Source organism: Lampetra planeri, chromosome 2, assembly GCF_965212315.1.
Source record: "Lampetra planeri chromosome 2, kcLamPlan1.2.h2, whole genome shotgun sequence".
NCBI lineage: Eukaryota > Metazoa > Chordata > Hyperoartia > Petromyzontiformes > Petromyzontidae > Lampetra > Lampetra planeri.
In genome coordinates, this window is record NC_136108.1 from 33067925 (window position 1) to 33091080 (window position 23156).

A 23156-nucleotide genomic window follows, 5' to 3' on the forward strand; every position below is an offset into this window, starting at 1 on the left:
ACGTCGTGATTTTTGTTTTTGTTTTTATTTTATTTTTATTAATTTTGATGTTTTACCTACGTGACTTTACCGAAAAAAAAACCTAAGAAGATGGAGTGACGTTGTACAGGAGGATGTGGAGCTGAGTGAACTCGCCGATGACTGGTACCAGCGGCGTCAAGATCGGCCTCTGTGGAGGAAGCTCGTGAAGGACGCTACTGGGCAGTTGGAGGCAGTCGCCCTCCAACAACAACGGAGGGCGGAGGAGCGACACTCACAACAACGAGCGGAACGCTGGGTGGCTAAAGCACAGCAAGTTGTCACAGTAGGGGGCACAGATGGTTCATCAGCCAGTCATCTCGGTCATCTCAGTCAGTCGACCCGTGGTACGTGGGGCTGCCCCGTGACCTCCTGTCAGCGGGCGTTCGACACTTCACGTGGCCTCAAGGTGCACATGGCCTGGCACAAGCGTCGTGGTGACGTCACCGCCACTTAGTGACGAATGGCGGTTGTTGTGGTGGTGTGAGTGGTAGTGTGAGTGTGGTGGTGCGTGCGTGGGGCAGTTGTAGTGGCCAGCGCACTGCCCTACAAACCAGCCGATCCGAGTTCGATTCCCGTTCACGATCATTAAAACAGTGGGGAATATTTGAACCGGTCCTGGAAATCCCGTAGGTTGACTCAGACTTAAATGAGTACCTAGTGTGGTGCGTAATTATCGGCACTGGGGAGGCCGGGCGTGGTGTTCGCCAAAACAACACCACCTCGTGTCCCGTGCCGGCTTTCAAAAGCTACTCGCTCACAACACTTGTTCTGACAGTCTGCCAAGACTACACGGGACACCATTGTGTGTCTGTGCGGTGTTCGTGACCAGTTAAACCAACCGCCGAGAAGACGTGGACACACCCACGGCCACCCGCCATCTGTTATCGCATGCTCCACGTGCCATGCCTAGGATATCTCCATGCCTCTTGTTACTACCGCTGTGACATCTCCGTCTGTCACCAACACATCAATGCACTGCCCTGGGGCGAGGTCGAGAGGTCGCGGCACGTACGGGGAGGGGGGGGGGTAGAATGAGATCAGCACAGAATAGGAACGTGAAGAATGACACATTCATACTGCCACTGCTTGCAGCCTAGACTCGCCTGCAGCTCTCTCGCCTTCACCGACTGTGCTGGGGGAGGGATGTGAGGTGTAGGTGAGGGATGTGAGGTGTGCTTGACTCTTCTCACTGCTTGACTCTTCTCACTACTTGATCATTCTCACTACTTACTTTTTGGGTTTTTCGGTAAAGTCACGTAGGTAAAAAATAAATCAAATAAATGAAAACTAAATTAAATCACGACGTTTCGGGCGCAACACAAGCGTCCTTCAGGTGGAGACAACGTAGCGAAAGCAAAACCGCTTAAGTGTGTCTCGGAGATGGCTGTGACACACTTAAGCGGTTGTGCTTTCGCTACGTTGTCCCCACCTGAAGAAGGACGCTTGTGTTGCGCCCGAAACGTCGTGATTTTATTTAATTTTCATTTTTTTTACCTACGTGACTTTACCTAAAAAACCTAAGAGTATGAATCCTTGCAGTCACAAAAGCTTCAAATCTAGAATTCTCACTACTTGACTATTCCCACTGCTCACAGAGAACAGGGAGTGGGGGGGGGGGGGCGTGTCACGTCAGTGATTTATTTAACGAGGGGAGGGTGATTTTTTCATTTGTTGTCCCTCTCATTTATCAATGATGCGCTCACAACGTGCTGCCATTTTCATCATCATTACAACTGACTTCGACAGGGACATGCGTCATGCCCCCCCCCCCCCATGGCAGCCCTCCACCGCTCCGCCCATAGTCTCTCCACTCGTTGTAGAGACCGCGTGAGAAGCTGGGATCAGAGGTGTGGACTCGAGTCATGTGACTTGGACTCGAGTCAGACTCGAGTCATGAATTTGATGACTTGCGACTCGACTTGGACTTGCATAACAATGACTTTGTCCCACCTATGAGATGTGGACTCGAGTCATGTGACTTGGACTCGAGTCAGACTCGAGTCATGAATTTGATGACTTGCGACTCGACTTGGACTTGCATAACAATGACTTTGTCCCACCTCTGGCTGGGATGCTGTACGGCCTCAATGGGGTGACGCCAGACGTGGCGGCCTGGGGTCGAACTTGGGGCTTTTGTGGTTGAGCGTTGAGGTCAGGGGCCAAGGGGTCAACTCTGGAGACCCGCTCGATCACCGCGGGCGAGGTTGTTCTGCGTTCGCGGTGATCGAAAGGGACTTCGCAGGCAGAGGCCGGACGAGCTATGGAGCTCTGCTGTGGAGCTCTGCTGTGGAGCTCTGCTGTGGAGCTCTGCTGTGGAGCTCTGCTGTGGAGCTCCGCTGTGGAGCTCCGCTATCGAGGCGTGCTGTGGAGCTCCACCGTGGAGCTCACCCGTGGGGCTGTGCTATCGAGTGGTACTGTGGAGCTCCGCCGTGGGGCTATCGAGTTGTACTGTGGAGCTCCAACGTAGAGCTCTGCTATCGAGTCATACTGTGGAGCTCCACCTTAGAGCTCTGCTATCGAGTGGTACTGTGGAGCTCCACCGTGGGGCTCTGCTATCGAGTTGTACTCTGGAGCTCCACCATGGAGCTCTGCTATCGAGTTGTACTGTGGAGCTCCACCTTGGAGCTCTGCTATCGAGTCGTACTGTGGAGCTCCACCTTGGAGCTCTGCTATCGAGTCGTACTGTGGCGCTCCACCGTGGAGCTCTGCTATCGAGTCGTACTGTGGAGCCTCACCGTGGAGCTCTGCTGCAGAGGCGGAGTTGCCCATAGTCCGGTTCGTCCGCATTTCAGAAACTCCCAGCCCCTTTCAGCGCGTTGTGTCTGAGCTGTGTTGCTCACGTCTGTAGCGTGCATTGTACCAGGCAGACTTTGCGGCAGTGAGCAGTAAACTATACCGGGCGAGACAGATCTGCAGTTGCCTGTCGAACTGCTGCTACTGGCCTTTTGTGCCAGTGTCTGTGTTGCGATCTGCAGCCCCCCCCCCCACCAACCTCTCAGTGCCCCCCACCAACTCCCAGTGCCCCCCACCAACTCCCAGTGCCCCCTCACCACCACAGCGCCTTATTAGGAACCCCAGGCAGCAGCCTCGTGCCAGTCTGACATCATTGTCATCACCATCAGTACATTCTTGACGGGAAGGTTACGTGATGACATATTTCAGATATGAAGATTATGATGACAGCACTGTCAACCCCCCCCCCGCCTTCGCTCCCCCTCACCCTCGCCTCCTCAAACCCTACCCCTCCTATTCTTAGGTTTTTTCGGTAAAGTCACGTAGGTAATGATGATGATTGCTTGTGTTGCAATCGAAACGTCGTGATTTTTATTTTATTTTACTTTTATTAATTTTAATTTTTTACCTACGTGACTTTACCGAAAAAACCTAAGAATATGAATCCTTGCAGTCACGAAAGCTTCAAATCTAGAACCTACCCCTCCTCACCACCCTCTTTACCCCCCCTCCCATCCTGCTCCTCCCACCGGGGCCGGTGACATAAATGTGTGTAATGACATTCAAGTCACGGAACGACTGGAGTAATGTTCTTCAGGTACAAGTGATGCGTTGCTTTGATGTGGGCTGTTTGTATACCGGTTACAAGTTGACAGCAGTAATGCTATCACATATTTAAATTATATGGAAATTAGACTACGCTACTGGGCGTATGTGAAAAAGAGCTCAATAGCACATCGGATTCCTCCAGTGTAAATAAAGGTTCTGATTCTGAGAAAGTTCACCTCTCTGCCACTGCCCCCATTCTCGACCTCCCATTAACTGTGCACAGACTAACCACTAACGTCGTTGTCGAGAAGATAAACAACGAAATACAAAAGTAGACAATAATTATTCTTAGGTTTTTTCGGTAAAGTCACGTAGGTAAAACATAAAAATTAATGAAAGTAAAATAAAATAAAAATCACGACGTTTCGGAGGCAACACAAGCTTCCGTCTTCAGGTGGAACCGTCACAGCCACGACAGCTGTATCAAGTAAATGAGAGATTGCAAGAGCTACCACTCCGTATATATAATGGTTGGAGAGGGGGAAGGGCCAAGTACGGCACACTTTTTATTAATATGGTAAGGTGAGTGGTAGCTCTTGTAATCTCTCATTTACTTGATACAGCTGTCGTGGCTGTGACGGTTCCACCTGAAGACGGAAGCTTGTGTTGCCTCCGAAACGTCGTGATTTTTATTTTATTTTACTTTTATTAATTTTAATGTTTTACCTACGTGACTTTACCGAAAAAACCTAAGAATATGAATCCTTGCAGTCACGAAAGCTTCAAATCTAGAATTAGACAATAATTAACCTCCTTCCCTTATCTGTCCCTCCAAGTAAAAGTATTTTGCACGTATTCCATTAGCCACGTGTCAGTGATTTCACAAGCAACGTCGCCTATAATGTACACTCCCAGAGTAAACTAAAAAAACACGAAACTAGTTTTTTTTATTTATTTTACCAGGTAAGGCCCACTGAGCTACGCAACTCGTTTCCAGAAGCGACCTGGCCACACATGATAGCTCGACGAAGTGGCTTATCACGTGGACATTTATAGCAGCCAAATATTCGACACGCACATTGATTTTAAATGTGGAGGGAAACAATCGGAGGACCTGGAGAAAAAAAATTCCACGCGAGCACGGGCAAGAACATGCAAACTCCAACTTATACAGACGTCGTCAGGTCGGGGTCGAACCCACGAATCTCCTCTGTACCAGGCGAAGCGGGTTGCATATCGTCACCGCGATGCCCCAGACAGCCGTGTGGCCTCCAGGATCTGTAGAAAATCATTTGTTTTACTCTTTACTTGAAGGGACACCTACGGGAAGGAGGCACGTATTGCCTGCTTGATTTGTTGCTGAATTGCAGACACAGGAACTACTCGCTCGCCGTCTTCGCGTGCAACTTTTTTTTGGCAGTGCGACGTTCTACGCTCCTTGGTTTGGCGATCGTGGCCAGAGGGCGCGCACGGGAGGGTGCAGAGACTTTCTGATTCACCACTTGGGCATCACCTTATCGCGTCGGGTATCCGCGTCGTCCGTGCGTCGTGCCGATCCGGATAAGAGCACAGATATAACTCGGCGCCGATGTCAGCCTTTGGCGGAAGTCAAAGTCGCGTCGCGCAAACCACCACGCTATAACCACCGTTCACACCGCCGGAGGGCTGTTACCCTGGGTTGTGTGCAAAAGGCAATCTGTCAGTTTAAATCGCCGTCCCCATCGCTATCTTGCGCCACCTCTGATCTCGTGTTCGTGGCCATTAGCTTAAAGACAGCAGTGACAAGCGCCCACGCTCAAGGCGCAACGACTACGGATGATGATGGATGATGACGGATGATCACGATAATTATGACGGCCGTTTCCCAAGATTGCGCACGTATGTTTAAAATGCTCTTTAGATGCTGCGTAATCATCATGGGTGCAATCACCAAGTGCCTTCTGCTTTCTTTGTTGTTACTTGAGCAGAGTTTGTCGTTGACCAATGACGACTTTCATTCACACAGAAATAACTTAACACGTGGGTTATTCGCAGCCACTGTTATAATTCACGATTATTGGGGGGCGGGCGGGTTTGGGGTCGTCCGCGTAGTGATTTGACCAAGCGAGTCTCATTGGGTAACTAGCTTTAATACGCTTATTTAAAAACTGGTCGTCAGATAAGATATTTTTTTAAAGGTCCCATGGTGTTAATGCGTAATCTCCAACTCTTTCTCTCTGCTGGCCTCTCTATTCCTATCAAATGTAGAAGAGCAATTGTCTGAAACGAAACCCCTTGAGTTTCTTTCTTTCAAGGCCACTACTGTGTTTTTCGAGGAATTCGTTTTTGTGTGGTTGAGTAGTGGGTGAGTGGTGGGTGAGACGTGAGCGCTGAGTTTGGGTGATGGGTGGTGGGCTAGGTGCGGGTGAGGAGTGGATGGCGTGTGGGTGGTGGGTTAGATGTACGTTCGTGGATTAGGTGTGGGAGGTAGGGGTGGGTGTTACGTAATTCTACGAGAATGTCTGAAATTATCTGATCCTAATCTCTGGGCGCGTCCCCACTGCCCCTCACGCTCACGGTGTTCCCACGGATTCCCCGTGAGGGCGTAAACAGACTGCTGGGACGTGCAATTAAGTGAGCGTCTATTTAGGTCGGCACGGCACACGACGGGGTGATGTGTGGCCAGCGCCACGTCCTTGTCGCCTTTGTATCCCCAGCGCTGATGTTTACACACCGACCTCAGGGGGGGAGGGGGGTGGTGGGCAGGACCGATTCAAATATTCACCACTGTTGTAGGTCGTGATCGGGAATCGAATTCTGGTCGCCAGGTTCCTAGCGCAGCGCGTACCGACTCTCAAAGACAAAGATCCTCTAGATAGCCTTGTACAGACTGTTGGGGCAAGTGCTGTTAGCGAGCAGCTATGAAGGCCGGAACGCCGCACGAGGGGATGGGTGGCCAGCACCACGCCCAGCCGCCTTTGTCTCCCCAGTGGCAATATTTGCAAATCGCACGAGGTACTCGTTTGAGGCTGAGTCGACATAGGGGTGGCCCAGGACCGGTTAAAATAATCATCACCGGTGTTGGTCGTGATCGGGAATGGAACTCGGGTGGCCAGGTTCGTAGCGCAGTGCGCTCACCACCGCTCCCCTCACACACAACTCCCACACACACGTGCATTCCTACCCGGGGCAGGAGGCGGGGTGTGTCTGCCTTGGGCCAAATCTACCCTTTTAGATTTGACTTTATCTCCACCTAACCATGCTGCGGATATACAACATTCAAAGGTATTTTACATGGCTTTTAAAACGTATTTAAAATAAAAGTTAACAAGAAACGTCAGCGCACTGATGCGTTTAGCCTCGGAGCATTGGGCTGCATTTGCGTCTGGCAGCGCGAGTTCCTTTGCTGCAACAATGAGAACAATTGATGTACATATATAAATCTTGACTGCAAGCTGTCGTGACTGAAGGAATTCATATTCGTTGGGTCTTTCGGTAAAGTCACGTAGATAGGTTGAAATAAAATAACAAAAAAACCTACATACGTGACATTACCAAAAGATCCAAAGAAATTTTTCTTTTTTTACAGTTATCAATATCTCTGAGAGCAGCAATACTGAGAGCGGGCGAGCTGTTGCCGAACATCATGTGACCGAGAGCTGGGACGATAATTTCCTACAAATTATAATTGACTCATCTTCTTGATTCTTTCGGTAAAGTCACGTAGAAGGGAAATAATAAAATAATAATTAAACATTCAGATGCTGTCTTTCCGACAGACCTGTTCTTCACCTGAGGACGGCTGCTTGCGTTGTGGCCGAAACGTCGTGAGAATTGTATTTTATCATGTTTTATTTTAATTATTTTATTATTTCCCTTCTACGTGACTTTACCGAAAGAACCAAGAAGATGAATCCCTGCAGTCACGAAAGCTTTAAATCGAAATTTACTTGACTCCCCTATTGTGGTCGATAACCCCCTTCAAAATGCATTGGGGCCCCTTACAGGCCTCTTCCATCACCTCCCGTCCAGCGGCACCCGTGGGAACGGAGATCAGACATGATTTTTTCCCAAGTATTTTCGCGATATCCGATTCGTCGGGTGTTCGAACCGACACTCGGTGGAATAATCGTTGCTTGATTAATCAAACGCATGGGATTGGTGATGCTGCTTTTGCTTTGGCAGTGGGCGAACAAGCAGTGGCCCGACTTCATAGCACGTTGTGAAGAACAGCTGTTGATCAACACGTTGCCTCCTATAGATTTGATTTTGTTTCCTATTAAGGCTGCGGTGTTATTGACGAATGCGTTGAGCTCCTTGATTAGTTCGACAGTCCAGCTTCTTGCTGATTTCGTCTCTGAGTGGCTGGTCGATAACAATGAGTGTGTGCCTCATACACGTGGCAATGTCATGTCATCACACGCACGGCATGATGGGAGGACCACACCCTGGGTCACGATTTTGCCCTTTTGCTGTCTAGAAATCGCGTCGCATGCACTACATTGTCGCTGCTCACAACCCTTCGGAGGTTTTTCTTTCTTTCCAATTACATTCGAAGTGTTCTGTCGGTGTCACGTCGCGAGTTGACGACATGCGGCGCGCTCGTCGCAGCTCCGTCGCTCGCGGCGCATCGCCCAGTATCAGAAGAAGGTCCGTGGAAGAAGATGACGTCACGGAACGACTTGTGAAATCGCTTCTGATGTCCTCTTTGTCATATTCTTAGGTTTTTTCGTTAAAGTCACGTAGGTAAAAAATTTAAATTAATAAAAGCAAAATAAAAAATAAAATAAAAATCACGACCCACCAACTTCGCAATAATAATAATATCCAGGTGCCTGCCTTGGCTCCTCCCACCCTCAACCAGTATATATACAAGGACGGTTTTCTTGGAATTTCTCTTACTTGATACAGCAATCGTGCTGTGACGGTTCCACCTGAAGACGGAAGCTTGTGTTGCCTCCGAAACGTCGTGATTTTTATTTTTATTTTACTTTTATTAATTAAAATTTTTTACCTACGTGACTTTACCGAAAAAACCTAAGAATATGAATCCTTGCAGTCACGAAAGCTTCAAATCTAGAATTAAGTCATCTTTGTCCACACTAGGGGCCACGTATTGCATACTCGCTCCAAATAATGCCCCGTTCAACCCAGGTCAACCAAACGAGACTTGAAACGTTACCGAGCTGCAAGTAAAATTAAATGCCACATTTGATGTGATGGGTTTATTTTTTTTATTGGACAGTAATTGGTGACCGGACGGTGGTGAGATGTTAACTATCTCGCATGGATTCATCTTCTTGGTTCTTTCGGTAAAGTGACGTAGAAGGAAAATAATAAAATAAAACATAAAACGAAAGAACCAAGAAGCTGCAGTCACGAAAGCTTTAAATCGAAATTTATCTCGCCTGTTATACGGGAGGTCGTGGGTTCGATCCTGACCTTGACGCCTGCTGATTATTTGGAGTTTTCGTGTCTTTCTCTCTCACATCATCATCACGGTGGCTAGGAGATGTTAACTACCTCGCCTGGTATACGGGAGGTCGTGGGTTCGATCCCGACCCTGACGCCTGCTGCATATTTGGAGTTTGCGTGTCTTTCTCTCTCTCTCTCATCATCATCATCATCATCACGGTGGCTAGGAGATGTTAACTACCTCGCCTGGTATACGGGAGGTCGTGGGTTCGATCCCGACCCTGACGCCTGCTGCATATTTGGAGTTTGCGTGTCTTTCTCTCTCTCTCTCATCATCATCATCACGGTGGCTAGGAGATGTTAACTACCTCGCCTGGTATACGGGAGGTCGTGGGTTCGATCCCGACCCTGACGCCTGCTGCATATTTGGAGTTTGCGTGTCTCTCTTCGTGGTCGCGTGGATATTTCTCAGGGTCCTATGGTGTTTACCTCCACATTTAGAAACACGCGTTTAGAGTATTTGGCTGCTGTACATTTCCACATGATGATAAACCACTTCGTTGAGCTATCATTTGTGGCCACGTCGCTTTTGAAAATTAGCTATATAGTTCAGTGGACCTTACCTGGTAAAATAAAAAAAAGTATCAGTTTTATATGGGACCTTTGTTTGCCAGTATCAAAGTATAAGAATGTTGTTTACCCTTTCTGGCAATAAAACAATATTTGGTACTTTCGGTAAAGTCACGTAGGTAGAGAAATAATAGATCACGACGTTTCGATGGCAACACAAGCAATCGTCATCAGGTGCGACAACCACAGCAAGAAAAAATTGCTGAAGTAGACTTTACCGAAAGAACCAACGAGTATGGATTGCTGCAGTCCCTAAAGCTTTAAATCAAAGTGTTGAGATGTTCAAACACCAAACAGGAACCGTTTCGCGAGGAATCATGTCTGCATCAACCACACTTACTTGTGCTGAACATCCAAACAACAAAAAACATGCCCTGGTAAATTTCGATTTAAAGCTTTCGTGACTGCAGAGATTCATCTTCTTGGTTCTTTCGGTAAAGTCACGTAGAAGGGAAATAATAAAAGAATAAAAATAAAACATCATAAAATACAATTCTCACGACGTTTCGGCCACAACGCAAGCAGCCGTCCTCAGGTGAAGAACAGGGCTGTCGGAAAGACAGCGTCGAAACGTCGTGGGAATTGTATTTTATTATGTTTTATTTTTTATTATTTCCCTTCTACGTGACTATACCGAAAGAACCAAGATGCCCTGGTAATGTATACATTGTCTTTGAACCTGCTTGGTCTCCACCACAGACTGCCTTCTTTAGGGTCTAGCCACCAGAGCAAGTTTTGCAGTTGCATCGCCTGCACACTCCACAGCTACGCAACTGCAATTGACACGTAATATTAACACATCATACACACTCCACATCGATACCCTATAGTCTATACACAGACACACCATATATACACACACACAAGATGTACTTACATCACATACGTAGCATACAGACGTACATTATACATACCCATTGCATAAATAGTGCACACACTGCATGCAGACACTTAACCAAGTGAGCTGAGTTGCATGGCTGGTATAGCTCCTGGTGCGAGGAATGATTTGGGGGGTGGTGGGGGGGAAGGCTGTCCCTCCCCCCACCACTCCATCTCATCATGGCCCCCTTCAGCGCGTGGGGTGCTCCAGTGCAGTTGTACCGCCTGCGTGCTCGATAGCGAGGCCACTGGGCAGTCGTATCGGTACAATCTGGCTGCAAACAGAGACAATCAAGGGGGCATTCTGGTTTGCTCATGCGCGACGAGGGGGAGGCTAGTGACAAGAATGCCAGGAATGCAACCTTGGTTCTGAAAACTCCTCCGCGATGGGGGGGGGATAGAAAAACACGTCAGTCAGATTCAGAATCCTTTTGTGTCCAAACACCAAATCAGATGCGGATTCTGAGAATGCGGATGCGTGAACTGGAAGAGAAACAAGTAAACCCGTAAAAACAAAGTTTTTCACTATAAATCCTTCATATGCGTGGCATCGGGGCGGCTAGAGTCCTCTCGTCCTCTGGCTTGAGATGGCTGCCACCTATGGGTCAGATGATTGTCTGGCAGCATTAAACAATTGGTAATTAAATATTTAAATTATTTTCCCTAAACAGTGTAACATTTTGGAAACATTTTTTCACGAAAATGCATTGTCACGCACAACGAGTCTGTGTGCAAAATGTCAGCTCGATTGGATCACGGGAAGTGGGTTAAAAAACGACCGAAAGATTTGCACGGTCCTAAGCAAGCAAGCGAACTTAATATAAATGATTTAAAAAACCAGCACGGACCGTGCAGCCCAGCGAACTTCCCTTAAGTCAAATGGAAGAGACGAATTAAAACCATTGACATTTTATTTTTCATAATAGAGGTTTTTTTTTTAATTAATGTGTCGTTAAAATCTGGCTGTCGTCTGATACTCGGATTGTAAATATTGTGGCTTGGCTCTCCAACACACCGGCGTGCTGTACTCGTGACGAATTGGCCACGTTCTGTTTACATGACAACCCTTACTAGTTGGCTGTGTCGGGTGGTGGCGGGTTTAATGACACATTTAAAGATTTACGCGATCTAACCTAAAAAAAAACCTCTTACGGATGATATTGTTCGCGAAAGCCTACGTGTTAAACTGACTAACCGCTAAGTTTTATTTTACGAGGTAAGGCCCACTGAGCTATGTCGCTCTTTTTAAGAAGCGACCTGGCCACAAACGATAGCTCAGCCAAGTGGCTTCTCATCACGTAGACATTTATCGCAGCCAAATCCTCTAAGCGCACGTGTTTGGCTACTGGCCACACATACCATTGGCAAGAAATATCCCCCCCGTATTGCCTTAACAGACGTTTGGTGGCAAGTGCTGTTAGCGAGTAAACTAAAAACTAAACGATTTTATCTTCTTGGTTCTTTCGGTAAAGTCACGTAGAAGGGAAATAATAAAAATATAACATAATAAAATGCAATTCTCACGACGTGTTGGCCACAACGCAAGCAGCCGTCCTCAGGTGAAGACAGCGTCGGACGCTGTCTTTCTGACAGCGCTGTTCTTCACCTGAGGACGGCTGCTTGCATTGTGGCCGGAACGTCGTGAGAATTGCATTTTATTATGTTTTACTGTATTTGTATATTTTTTATTATTTCCCTTCTACGTGACTTTACCGAAAGAACCAAGAAGATGAATCCCTGCAGTCACGAAAGCTTTACATCAAAATTTAAACGATTTTATTTACCAGGTAAATCCCACTGAGGTATTGATAGCACAACGAAGTGGCTTATCACGTGGACATTTGTAGCAGCCAAACAATCGAAACGCGTGTTTCTTATAAATGTAAAAATGGAAACCAGAGGACCCGGAGAGAATACAAGCGACCTCGAGGAGAGCATGCAAACTCCAAATATAAAGGTGTCAGTGTCGGGATCGAACTCACGACCTCCTGTATACCTGGCAAGGGAAATAACATCTCCCAGCCACTGTGGCGTCCGCGATTCGGCGATGCTGCTGCTGCTTCTGCTACATTGGCAGTGGTGCACAATTAACAAAAAAACTACTCAAACAAACTATATTCAAAGCTTGTGTGCCTATGTGTGTGTCTCTCTCTGTGTGGCTCTGTGTGAGTCTCTCTCTGCTTGTGTGTCTGTCTGTGTGTGTCTTCGTGTCTATGTTTTGTCTCTCTCTCTCAAATTTAGCAATCTTTGGAAGAACGTAATCAACCAGGTGGGGTATTGACTGTTGTGTTGGCCGACTCTGTGTTGTATTGCATTATATTTCCAAGTTTACTGTGTTTGTTTTTTCATTCATTTGTACCTGATGATGGTTGGTTGTGTTGCAATCAAAACGTCGTATTCTATTTTTATTTAATTAAAATTTTTTCTCCGTGACTTTTCCGAAAGAACCAAAGAGTAGTTACTACTCAAACACATTCGTCAAGAACACTGCGTGGCCTTAAAAGGGGAAAATATAAATATAAAATAGGCGACGTTTCAGGCAATGGTCCTTCTTCATCACTCAGGATGCGATGAAAAAGCGCCGTTAGCCAAAAACGAGACAATCTGTCTGCTGTGAAGAAGGGCCATTGCTTGAAACGTCGCCTATTGTAAAGGGTGGTCGAAAAGTCAGGACACAGGGTTATTTCATTTAACACTGGATTTTATTTTATTTTTGCTTAAGTTAATCATCTATCTATTATCATTAACATCTATTTTTCCTCTTCCTTTTCAGATGAAATTAAAACTATGTTAAGAAAATGTTACTTAAGACGAACGAGTTCTATTAGTTTGGCATGTGTGTTAAATTTGGCAGTGTGCATCGATCAGTTGCTGAAGACGTTAATAATGTGGTTTACCCTGACAGATATATTGTATTTTCATCCCTCAGAAAAGCCATCATGCGTTTTAATGTTAATGGCAGTCACTTTTAACATTTGTTAAACTAAAGAAAATAGCCCTATGTGATTTGTTAAAATAAATATAATCCGACGTGGCATGGATTTTAGGCAACCATGTAGACATTTCCTTTTAAGGCCACTGTTATTGAAGAACGTGTGTGTTTTTGTTGTTATCAGCGTACTGGGAGACCTTTGAGTGAGCAGCTCTTGATCGACAACGATGATAATCGCACAAAGTTATGCGGCGTCTGCTTGTGACCAAATCGACGGGAATTCGCTGGATCTCGTGAGACCGAGCAAGCTCAGCGGGTTTGAGTATCAGTAATTCTAGATTTGAAGTTTTCGTGACTGATGATGGGTACAAATTGAGCAATCATTGGAAAGATGTTATTAACCATGTAACAAAGATTTAACTGCGCATATTTGTACCATCTTATTTGACAGGTACTAGTCTATTTTACCGAGTTGTTGACATCCCCAGCGTTTAACAGTGCTGCTATTTTTTTTTGGTTTTGGAAGCCAACACCGGCTGTAATTCTTGCGGAGGTGCTGAACAGCTGTACCTTTCCCTCTAGCCCCGCCCACCTTCCCCTTCTAGCCCCGCCCACCTTTCCTTCTAGCCTCGCCAACCTTCCCCTCTAGCCCCGCCCACCTCCCCATCTAGCCCCGCCCACATTCCCTTCTAGCCCCGCCCACCTTCCCCTCTAGCCCCGCCCACCCCCTCCCAGTCCCTGACTGCCACATTTAGATAAGCTCCTCCCCCCTCCCCTTAACCAGTATATAGGATCTTGTCTATTCTTAGGTTTTTTCGGTTAAGTCACGTAAGTAAAACATCAAAATAAAAATAAAATAAAAAATCACGACGTTTTGGAGGCAACACAAGTCTCCGTCATCAGGTGGGACCGTCACAGCCGAATTAGCTGCATCAAGTGAAGCAATGATTCAAGATGTAATCCCTTATAAGCAAGTTGAAGGGAGGTGGAGAGGGGGGGAGAGCTTATCAGACTGTGGTAGCCAATGAATGGAAACGTATCGGGAGGGAGGAGGAGCGGTGATCAAAGACTGCACGTAGTGCTCAACACAACGAATGGACACGTGTCGGGAGGGAGGAGGACACGTGTTCATTCATTGTGTTGAGCACTACGTGCAGTCTTTGATCACCGCTCCTCCTCCCTCCCGATACGTTTCCATTCATTGGCTACCACAGTCTGATAAGCTCTCCCCCCCTCTCCACCTCCCTTCAACTTGCTTATAAGGGATTACATCTTGAATCATTGCTTCACTTGATGCAGCTAATTCGGCTGTGACGGTCCCACCTGATGACGGAGACTTGTGTTGCCTCGGAAACGTCGTGATTTTTTATTTTATTTTTATTTTGATGTTTTACTTACGTGACTTAACCGAAAAAACCTAAGAATATGAATCTTTGCAGTCATGAAAGCTTCAAATCTAGAATTAAGGATCTTGTCTCTTGGATTCCCCTTCACTTGATACAGTAAATTTGGCTGTGACGGTCCCACCTGAAGACGGAGACTTGAGTTGCCTCCGAAACGTCGTGATTTAATTTAGTTATTTTCATTTACTATTATTTTATTATTATAATTTTTTACCTACGTGACTTTGCCGAAAAAACCTTTGAGTATCAGTTGTCCTTTGGGTTGGGTGACCCCCACCACGATCATTGCATACAACGGGGCTGCTTCGGGACTGCGTTGCGACCATCACACAGAGTACTTCTGTAATGAGAGAGCACACCGACATACGGAGGGCTGCATAAGCATTGCCGCATCGGTCATAGCCAATCAGGGTTACGGGTTCGACATGGGCCAAAGTTCATGCGGGAACCATCGAGAAGGTTCTGAAGGGGGCGTGGTTAGAGGCGGGGCTTCGCTCCGCCAAGGAGGATATAAGGAGAGGCAGGAGGAGGACTTGGGGTTCGGTGTGGACGCCTGGGTCCGGACTGCATCTCCGCCATCTCGTCAGCCACCGACCACGTGGCAGCTGCGAGCGAAGCCGTCGACCAGCGGTGCGCGGGGAAGCGAGAGACGAGGGAAGCCGCGTGGGAACGACGGAGCAGAGAGCTCGTGCATGCGGCGAGAGAGAGAGAGAGGGTGACATATAAAGAGAGTGTGGAGCCGTGCAGTCATAACTAATAAAGAAAGGACGCAAGTGTCAACGTGTCGTGGAAGTCGTTTATTACACTTCTATGCTGCCACGTTCTATGCTGCTCGCCTTCACCAACGCGGTGGTCAAAAGTCACGACCCGCAGGGCGGAGGAGTTGGTGGGGGGAGGCTCTCATCCAGCAGTGGATATACAGCAGGTGTGTACATGCAGGCGGATCGAAAGACAGGGTGCTTCAACATGTTTTTAACACTTAGATAGGACTATCGGCATTGTTGCAAATTCTCAGAAGCGTTAACGTTTTTTTGAAGCACCTTGTACATTGATGAATTCAACTAACGACACCAATCAATCAATCAACGGGCAAATCATCGATTCGCCCACGTTTACCGGCTGTGACTACGTGCAAATTGGTTGTCTTGCAGTACTTTCTTCAATTGCGTTACATTTGTTCCCCCCCCCCAATCCAATCCAGATTGTCCTGTCGGCATCATTGCATGGGGTCACGTTACCCATTCGGAACGAATTATAATCCGGTGATGCGCGGTTGCTGCTTGCTTGCTGCCGCTGGCATTGGTACACAAACACAATACCGACAAGAAAACTCCACACGGTGACAATCGCACCGCAAGACGCCGATGCTATAAACGAAACTATAAACAAATGTTATTTTATTTTACCAGGTGAAGCCTACTGAGCGATTGAAGTTCATTTTCAGAAGAGACCTGGCCACAAATGATAGCTCAACAAAGTGGCTTATCATCGTGTGGAAACTTCGAGTAGCAGCGAAATACTCTCAACTTAAAATATTACGTTTTAGAGAATGAAATGGGGGTCACAAGTTAAACTAAACTATTCTATTTTTTAATCGGGTAAAGCCCACTGAGCTATCATAGCTCTTTGTCAGAAACGACCTGGCCACAGATAATGCCTCCAGGAAGCGGCGCATCATATGGAGATGTACAGCAGCCAAAACACTCTAAACGCATGATTCTAAATGTGGAGGGGAAAACCGGAGGACCCGGAGAAAAATACACGCGACCACGGAGAGACAGACGCGCAAACTCCAAATATAGAGCAGGCGTCAAGATCGGCAGCGAACCCCCGAACCTCATGTATACCAGGCGAGGTAGTTAACATCTCGCCACCGTGGCAAGATGCGTATACAGTGGTAAGCGATAGTGTAGTGGTTAGCGCTACGCTGCGCTACGAACCCGGCGACCCGAGTTCGATTCCAGCTCACGGCCAACACCGGTGACGATTATATCTGAACCGGTCCTGGGCCTCCCCTAGGCCGACTCAGCCTCAAATGAGTATCTGGTGCGGTATATAAACATCGCCGCTGGAGAGGCAAAGGCGACCGGGCGTGGTGTTGGCCACCCACCCCCTCGTGTGCAGTGCTGGCCTTCATAGGTGCTCGCTCACAGCACTTGGCCCTCCAGTCTGTTAAGGCTATACGGGGGATCTTTGTCTGTGCATGTCAGTGTGAATGTCAATACAGTACGTGAGTGTGTGTGGGTGTGTGGGTGTGTTCGTTTGGGAGCGGTGGCTTATTGGCGCACCGCGCTACGAAACCGGTGACCCGAGGTCGACTCAACCTTAAATGAGTACCTGGTGCGGTGTTAAACAAAAACAAACCACTCTCCGCACTGGAGATACAAAGGCGGCCGGGCGTGATGCTGCCAACTATTACCTCCTTTGACACTTCCGACTTTCGCGCCTCAACAAATGCCCCGAGCAGCGAGAATGGAAATGTGAGCGTGGGGGCGGGTGGGTGAGCGTGGGTGAGCGTGGTGGTGGGTGAGGGTTGTGGTGGGTGAGCGTGGGGGTGGGTGAGCGTGGGGGTGGGTGAGCTTGGGGGTGGGTGGTGTGTGTGAGCGCTCACAGAAACATCTGCGTTGTGTCATCAACCTTCCCCTTCATCGTTGGTTAAGAAAACACATGGAGGGGTTTGTACAAAGACAAGGATCCCACACGTAGCCTTTTAGCAGACTGTGATGTTAGCGAGCACTTATGAAAGCCGGTGACACAGCATCACGCCCGGCCGCCTTTGTCTCCCCGGTGCTGATGCTTTATACACACACACACCGCACGTCAGGCTGTACTCATGTCAGGCTGAGTCGACGTAGGTTCAGATAATACTGGTAGGAACACACTGGTTCCACCAGCCCACAGGGGATTATTGTGTCCGTCCGTCGTGCAGGGAGGGGCTGGGTGGGGAGGGAGGGGCTGGGTGGGGAGGGGAGGGTGGGGATGGGCTGCGTAGGGAGGGTGGGGCTGGGTGGGGAGGGTGGGGCTGGGTGGGGGGTGGGAGGGGTGGGGCTGGGTGGGGAGGGGCTGGTCACCCCGCGGTGCCCTTATAAAACTCAACGTTTAACCTACTCACGCCGGCTTGTGCCCGCCCTCACAGTCGGGCATATTTGCGGAATACACCACGCCGCCGTTGACCCTGGCCATTGACCGAGCAACCCAACGTTCCTACCAGCTCCCTCCGCAGGACAATGTGTTTATCGTCACCGTGAGTCGGACTCGGCCGGCCGGGTTTGCAGCGCAGCGTGCTAACCGCAACGCTGCCGCACCCCCGACACGCGCACAGACAGAGACCGCTCGCACCCCGCGCCCCGTATCGCCTTGACAAGTTCAGACAACCGAGCAAACACACGCGCAAGCATTTCCCCTGCGTCAACCCGGGGCGTTTAAACACCCGCGCCTTTGTATTTATTTTGTTGTTGTTGTTGTTCTTGTTGTCTGTTTGCAGATGAGCGCGAGCGCGTCCAGAAGAAGACCTTCACCAAGTGGGTGAACAATCACCTGCAGAAGGTACTCCCCGCCGCAACGGCTCCCCCACCCCATCACCTTAGCACACTGTTGGGGGCAAGTGCTGTTAGCGAGCACCTATGAAGGCCGGAAAGGCACACGATGAGGATGGTCAATACCACGCCCGACCGCCTTTGTCTCCCTAGTGGCGTTGTTTACACACCGCCGCACCAGGTACTCATTTGAGGCTGAGTCGACCTAGGGGAGGCCTATGGCCGGTTCAGATAATCGTCACCGATGTTGGCCGTGAGCGAGAGTCGAATTCGGGTCTCCGGGTTTCGTAGCGCAACCACTACACGACCGCTCCCCACTCCCCACCCATCACCACCACCATCATCACCACCACCACCGCCACGCACTCTATGTAGTGGCCGCAATACGCCGATACTACGATATACGATGATAGAATCATCCGTTTAGCTCCATCAACATCTATATATCAGAATATTTTTTTTATCCCGGAGAAATCCGATGAGCTATGAAGCTCTTTTTCACACATGTCCAGTAAGGGGTGGGTCAGAAAGTTGCAACAACAAACAATACAAACAACACGATTGGAGTAAGCAAATCACTAAACGTAAATACTCGAAGTACAAATTGCATATCGTTGTCGTACGACGATTATCGTTGCTCATCTTGCTATATTTTTTTCATGGAACATTTTACCTGATTCTATTGTAATGTGAAAGTTGTGGGTTGGTGTGATAACCCACCCAAGCAGGATGTGAACTCGCAACCGACAGATCCAGGAGCGAGCCTCTCTGAGCTGCCTGACGATCCACCTGGCGTGGTTTAATCATTCCGTTGTTGCAAATACAAAAAAAAACTGTGACTCGAATAATGGAACCGCATCCATGAAAAAAATGACAACCAGACGCAACCCAACCACGCCGACTGACCAGGACTCGGTCCTGAGCCTCTCCCTAGTTCGACTCAGCCTCAAATGAGTACCCGGTGCGGTGTGTAAACATCGCCACTAGGGAGACAAAGGCGGTCGGGCGTGGTTCTGGCCACCCACCCCCTCGTGTGCCGTGCCGGCCTTCATAGGTGCTACTCGCTAACAGCACTTGACCCCACCGTCTGTTAAGGCTACACGGGGGATCTTTGTCTTGGCGGTGGTGGCGGTGCAACGTGGGCAAAGATGCCAAGGGCGGATTGACATTGGGCGTGGCGCGCGTTCGGCTGACATGGGCAGGGTCGCGTCTGCCGTGATTACGACGAGCCAGAGACTTCACTCCCCCCACACCCTTAACCCAACCCCCAGACAGACGTGACGGCGGCAGACGACGCGAGGCACGGTCGAGACGGCTCACACGGCCCCCCCCCAACCCCCCCAAAAACGTACGAAGCAGAACGCGCAAAGATGCCCGTCTCCCCCACGAACACATCCATCCCTTGCGAACATCCCAACACATCCATCCCTTGCGAACATCCCAACACATCCATCCCTTGCGAACATCCCAACACATCCATCCCTTGCGAACATCCCAACACATCCATCCCTTGCGAACATCCCAACACATCCATCCCTTGCGAACATCCCAACACATCCATCCCTTGCGAACATCCCAACACATCCATCCCTTGCGAACATCCCAACACATCCATCCCTTGCGAACATCCCAACACATCCATCCCTTGCGAACATCCCAACACATCCATCCCTTGCGAACATCCCAACACATCCATCCCTTGCGAACATCCCAACACATCCATCCCTTGCGAACATCCCAACACATCCATCCCTTGCGAACATCCCAACACATCCATCCCTTGCGAACATCCCAACACATCCATCCCTTGCGAACATCCCAACACATCCATCCCTTGCGAACATCCCAACACATCCATCCCTTGCGAACATCCCAACACATCCATCTCTTGCGAACATCCCAACACATCCATCCCTTGCGAACATCCCAACACATCCATCCCTTGCGAACATCCTAACACATCCATCCCTTGCGAACATCCCAACACATGCATCCCTTGCGAACATCCCAACACATCCATCCCTTGCGAACATCCCAACACATCCATCCCTTGCGAAAATCCCAACACATCCATCCCTTGCAAACATCCCAACACATCCATCCCTTGCAAACATCCCAACACATCCACCCCTTGCGAACATCCCAACACATCCATCCCTTGCGAACATCCCAACACATCCACCCCTTGCGAACATCCCAACACATCCATCCCTTGCAAACCACGGCGCTCAATCCACACGCCGAGCAATGACAGATGGTTGGTGATACTTGTTGCTGCTGCTGCTGCGTTGGCAGTGGTACGCAGGCATGCATGACATTAATAAAAGTAACACATCATTAATAACACTGTGACCTTAACACGAAAACAAGAATTAATAGGTGACGTTTCGGGCAACAGCCCTTCTTCACTGCACATTATTAGAGAGACCAGTGGACCTATGTGGCGTAGTCAATGGATCAAATGTGGAGTAGCCATGAAGGCTATATGGGGTGGGGGTGGGTGTATATTGCTTTGCCCCCACTGCCAAGATGTATGGGTGGGGTGTTTGGAGCCCCCTCCTGCTGAACTCGATGTGAATAGCAGATGTGTCGCTCGCATTATCATGCTTTCCTCGCACCGTGTGGGGCGGGGGGGGTTGGCTGTTTTGACCATACTTCATCCATGATGGTCAGGTGGGAGCTTAGAAGTACACCACAACAACAATACAATTTGCTGCACTGCCTTCTGCTGACTGCTTAACCACGTCGTGTCGTGGCTCAACCGCGTAAACCGCCTGCAACGTGCCGGCATGCCTGGCACGGGCCTTAACCCATGCCCGCACCGTCTAGGCTAAACCCTGCCTAGCTTCCACAATCTCTGACGAGTCCGTGTACCTCCCGGGTCATTTGGGCACATGCTTCCCTCCCTCGCGGATCGTAAACGTCGGGCACTCCATACTCTGGCTTGCCCGAAGGCGGTCCAGCAAGTGTGGTGGATTAAGCTCCACCTGTTCCAAGCTTTGTGGGATAGAGTGGTGCCTGCCCCCACCACCCCCCCTCCCTCACATGTGTGGGTTTTCTCTGGGCAGCCCAGTTTCTTCCCACACATAAACACTCGTTCATTTGCAAACACCTTTACATATAGAGGATCGCCTTTCCCGTTTGTTCGTGGTTCCTCCTCGCACCACTGAGTCAATTCTTCAAAACTACTTTTGTGTGTGTTTAGTTTGTTGTCCTTCCTCCATACCTCCGATTAGTTGGCTACATACGGTGCGAAAGAAGTTCAGCATACGTACATAACACGAGTCGCGCTCTCTCTCTCTCTCTCCGAGAGCGAGCTGATGCTGTGCAGAGGCGGCGCATTACGAGTTTAAATTATTATTATTGTTGTTGTTGTTATTCCGTACGAAAGTTCCTTCTTTCTCTCCCCCTGCAGGTGAACGCTAAAATCTCCGACCTCTTTGAGGACCTGCGAGATGGACACAACCTCATCTCCCTGCTGGAGGTCCTCTCCGGAGAGAAGCTGGTGACCGCACGAATGCACAATGCACACAAAGCCAGCACACCCGCACCTCCGATTAGCACGGCTGGCTGCGTACGGTGCGATAGAACCAACGTGCATGCATGGCACGGCAGCTAACTCACATGGCGTCGTGCACACTGGGTCGTGGCCGCGTGTCTATTCGGGTGGCCGCCGAGCCGTGAACTAATTTGCGACCCCACCGATCAGTGAGCCCCACTGTTAGCGCGACTCGCCCTAACGAGTGACCCCCTGTCCGCGTGCTTGACCCCCAATGTTAGAGTGACCCCACCGCTAACGAGTGACCCCCTCTCCGCATGCGTGACCCCCAATGTTAGTGCGACCCCACCGCTAACACGTGACCCCCTCTCCACGTGCGTGACCCCCACTGTTAGTGTGACGCCGCCGCTAACGCGTGACCCCCTCTCTGCGTGCGTGACCCCCAATGTATGTGTGACCCCACCGCTAACGCGTGACCCCCTCTCCACGTGCGTGACCCCCACTGTTAGTGTGACGCCGCCGCTAACGCGTGACCCCCTCTCCACGTGCGTGACCCCCAATGTATGTGTGACCCCACCGCTAACGCGTGACCCCCTCTCCACGTGCGTGACCCCCACTGTATGTGTGACGCCGCCGCTAACGCGTGACCCCCTCTCCGCGTGCGTGACCCCCAATGTTAGTGTGACCCCACCGCTAACGCGTGACCCCCTCTCCACGTGCGTGACCCCCACTGTTAGTGTGACGCCGCCGCTAACGCGTGACCCCCTCTCCGCGTGCGTGTGCAGCCGCGAGAGAAGGGCAGCATGGCTTTCCACAAGCGCCAGAATGTGCAGTTCGCTCTGGAATTCCTGCGCAATCAAAACGTGAGTGCGCCGCCCGCTCCGAACTCCACACAAACGCACGCTACAGGTACCTTGACGCTTGAAACATAGAATCATCATAATAATAACAAATCCAGGGTTAATATATTCTGTGTCGCTGGAAGACTGAAGCAGACACGTGCCTCGTAGCCACAACCATAACTTGCCTGGCCTTTTCAAATTCCTTCCTTGATTTTAAGATGTCCTTTTTCTTGCGCGCGTGGTTAGCGAGCCGCCCACGCGAGTTGCTGTTATATATTTCCGTGTTGGCCCTGCTGTCAAGTGTTGCTTGAGTGGTGCGTGACTTGAGGGATGTTGTTGTTTTCCCTCGATCGAGTTCGATACTCGGTGTCTGCAACATTGTGGTTTTTTCGCCGGTGTAACTTCCCTTTTTTCACTAAAGCCCTCTGCGTGGTCCATCTTGTAAAACAGCTTAAGGCTAATTGTGTCAATCAATCGATCACAAGCAAACTATAAACTGGCTTTGGTGTGCTGGGAGCG

At 49.3% G+C, this 23156-nt stretch overlaps 1 protein-coding gene across 1 annotated transcript in view; it reads left to right on the forward strand.

Moving 5' to 3' along the window:
- Positions 1-23156, forward strand: part of LOC144732089 (epiplakin-like) — a 51602-nt gene that overhangs the window by 1190 nt on the left and 27256 nt on the right. Inside the window, exons 2-4 of the mRNA XM_078613356.1 lie at positions 18245-18306; positions 21712-21801; positions 22581-22658. Of these exons, the coding sequence (XP_078469482.1) occupies positions 18245-18306; positions 21712-21801; positions 22581-22658 (230 nt within the window). The remainder of the gene's footprint in view (positions 1-18244; positions 18307-21711; positions 21802-22580; positions 22659-23156) is intronic.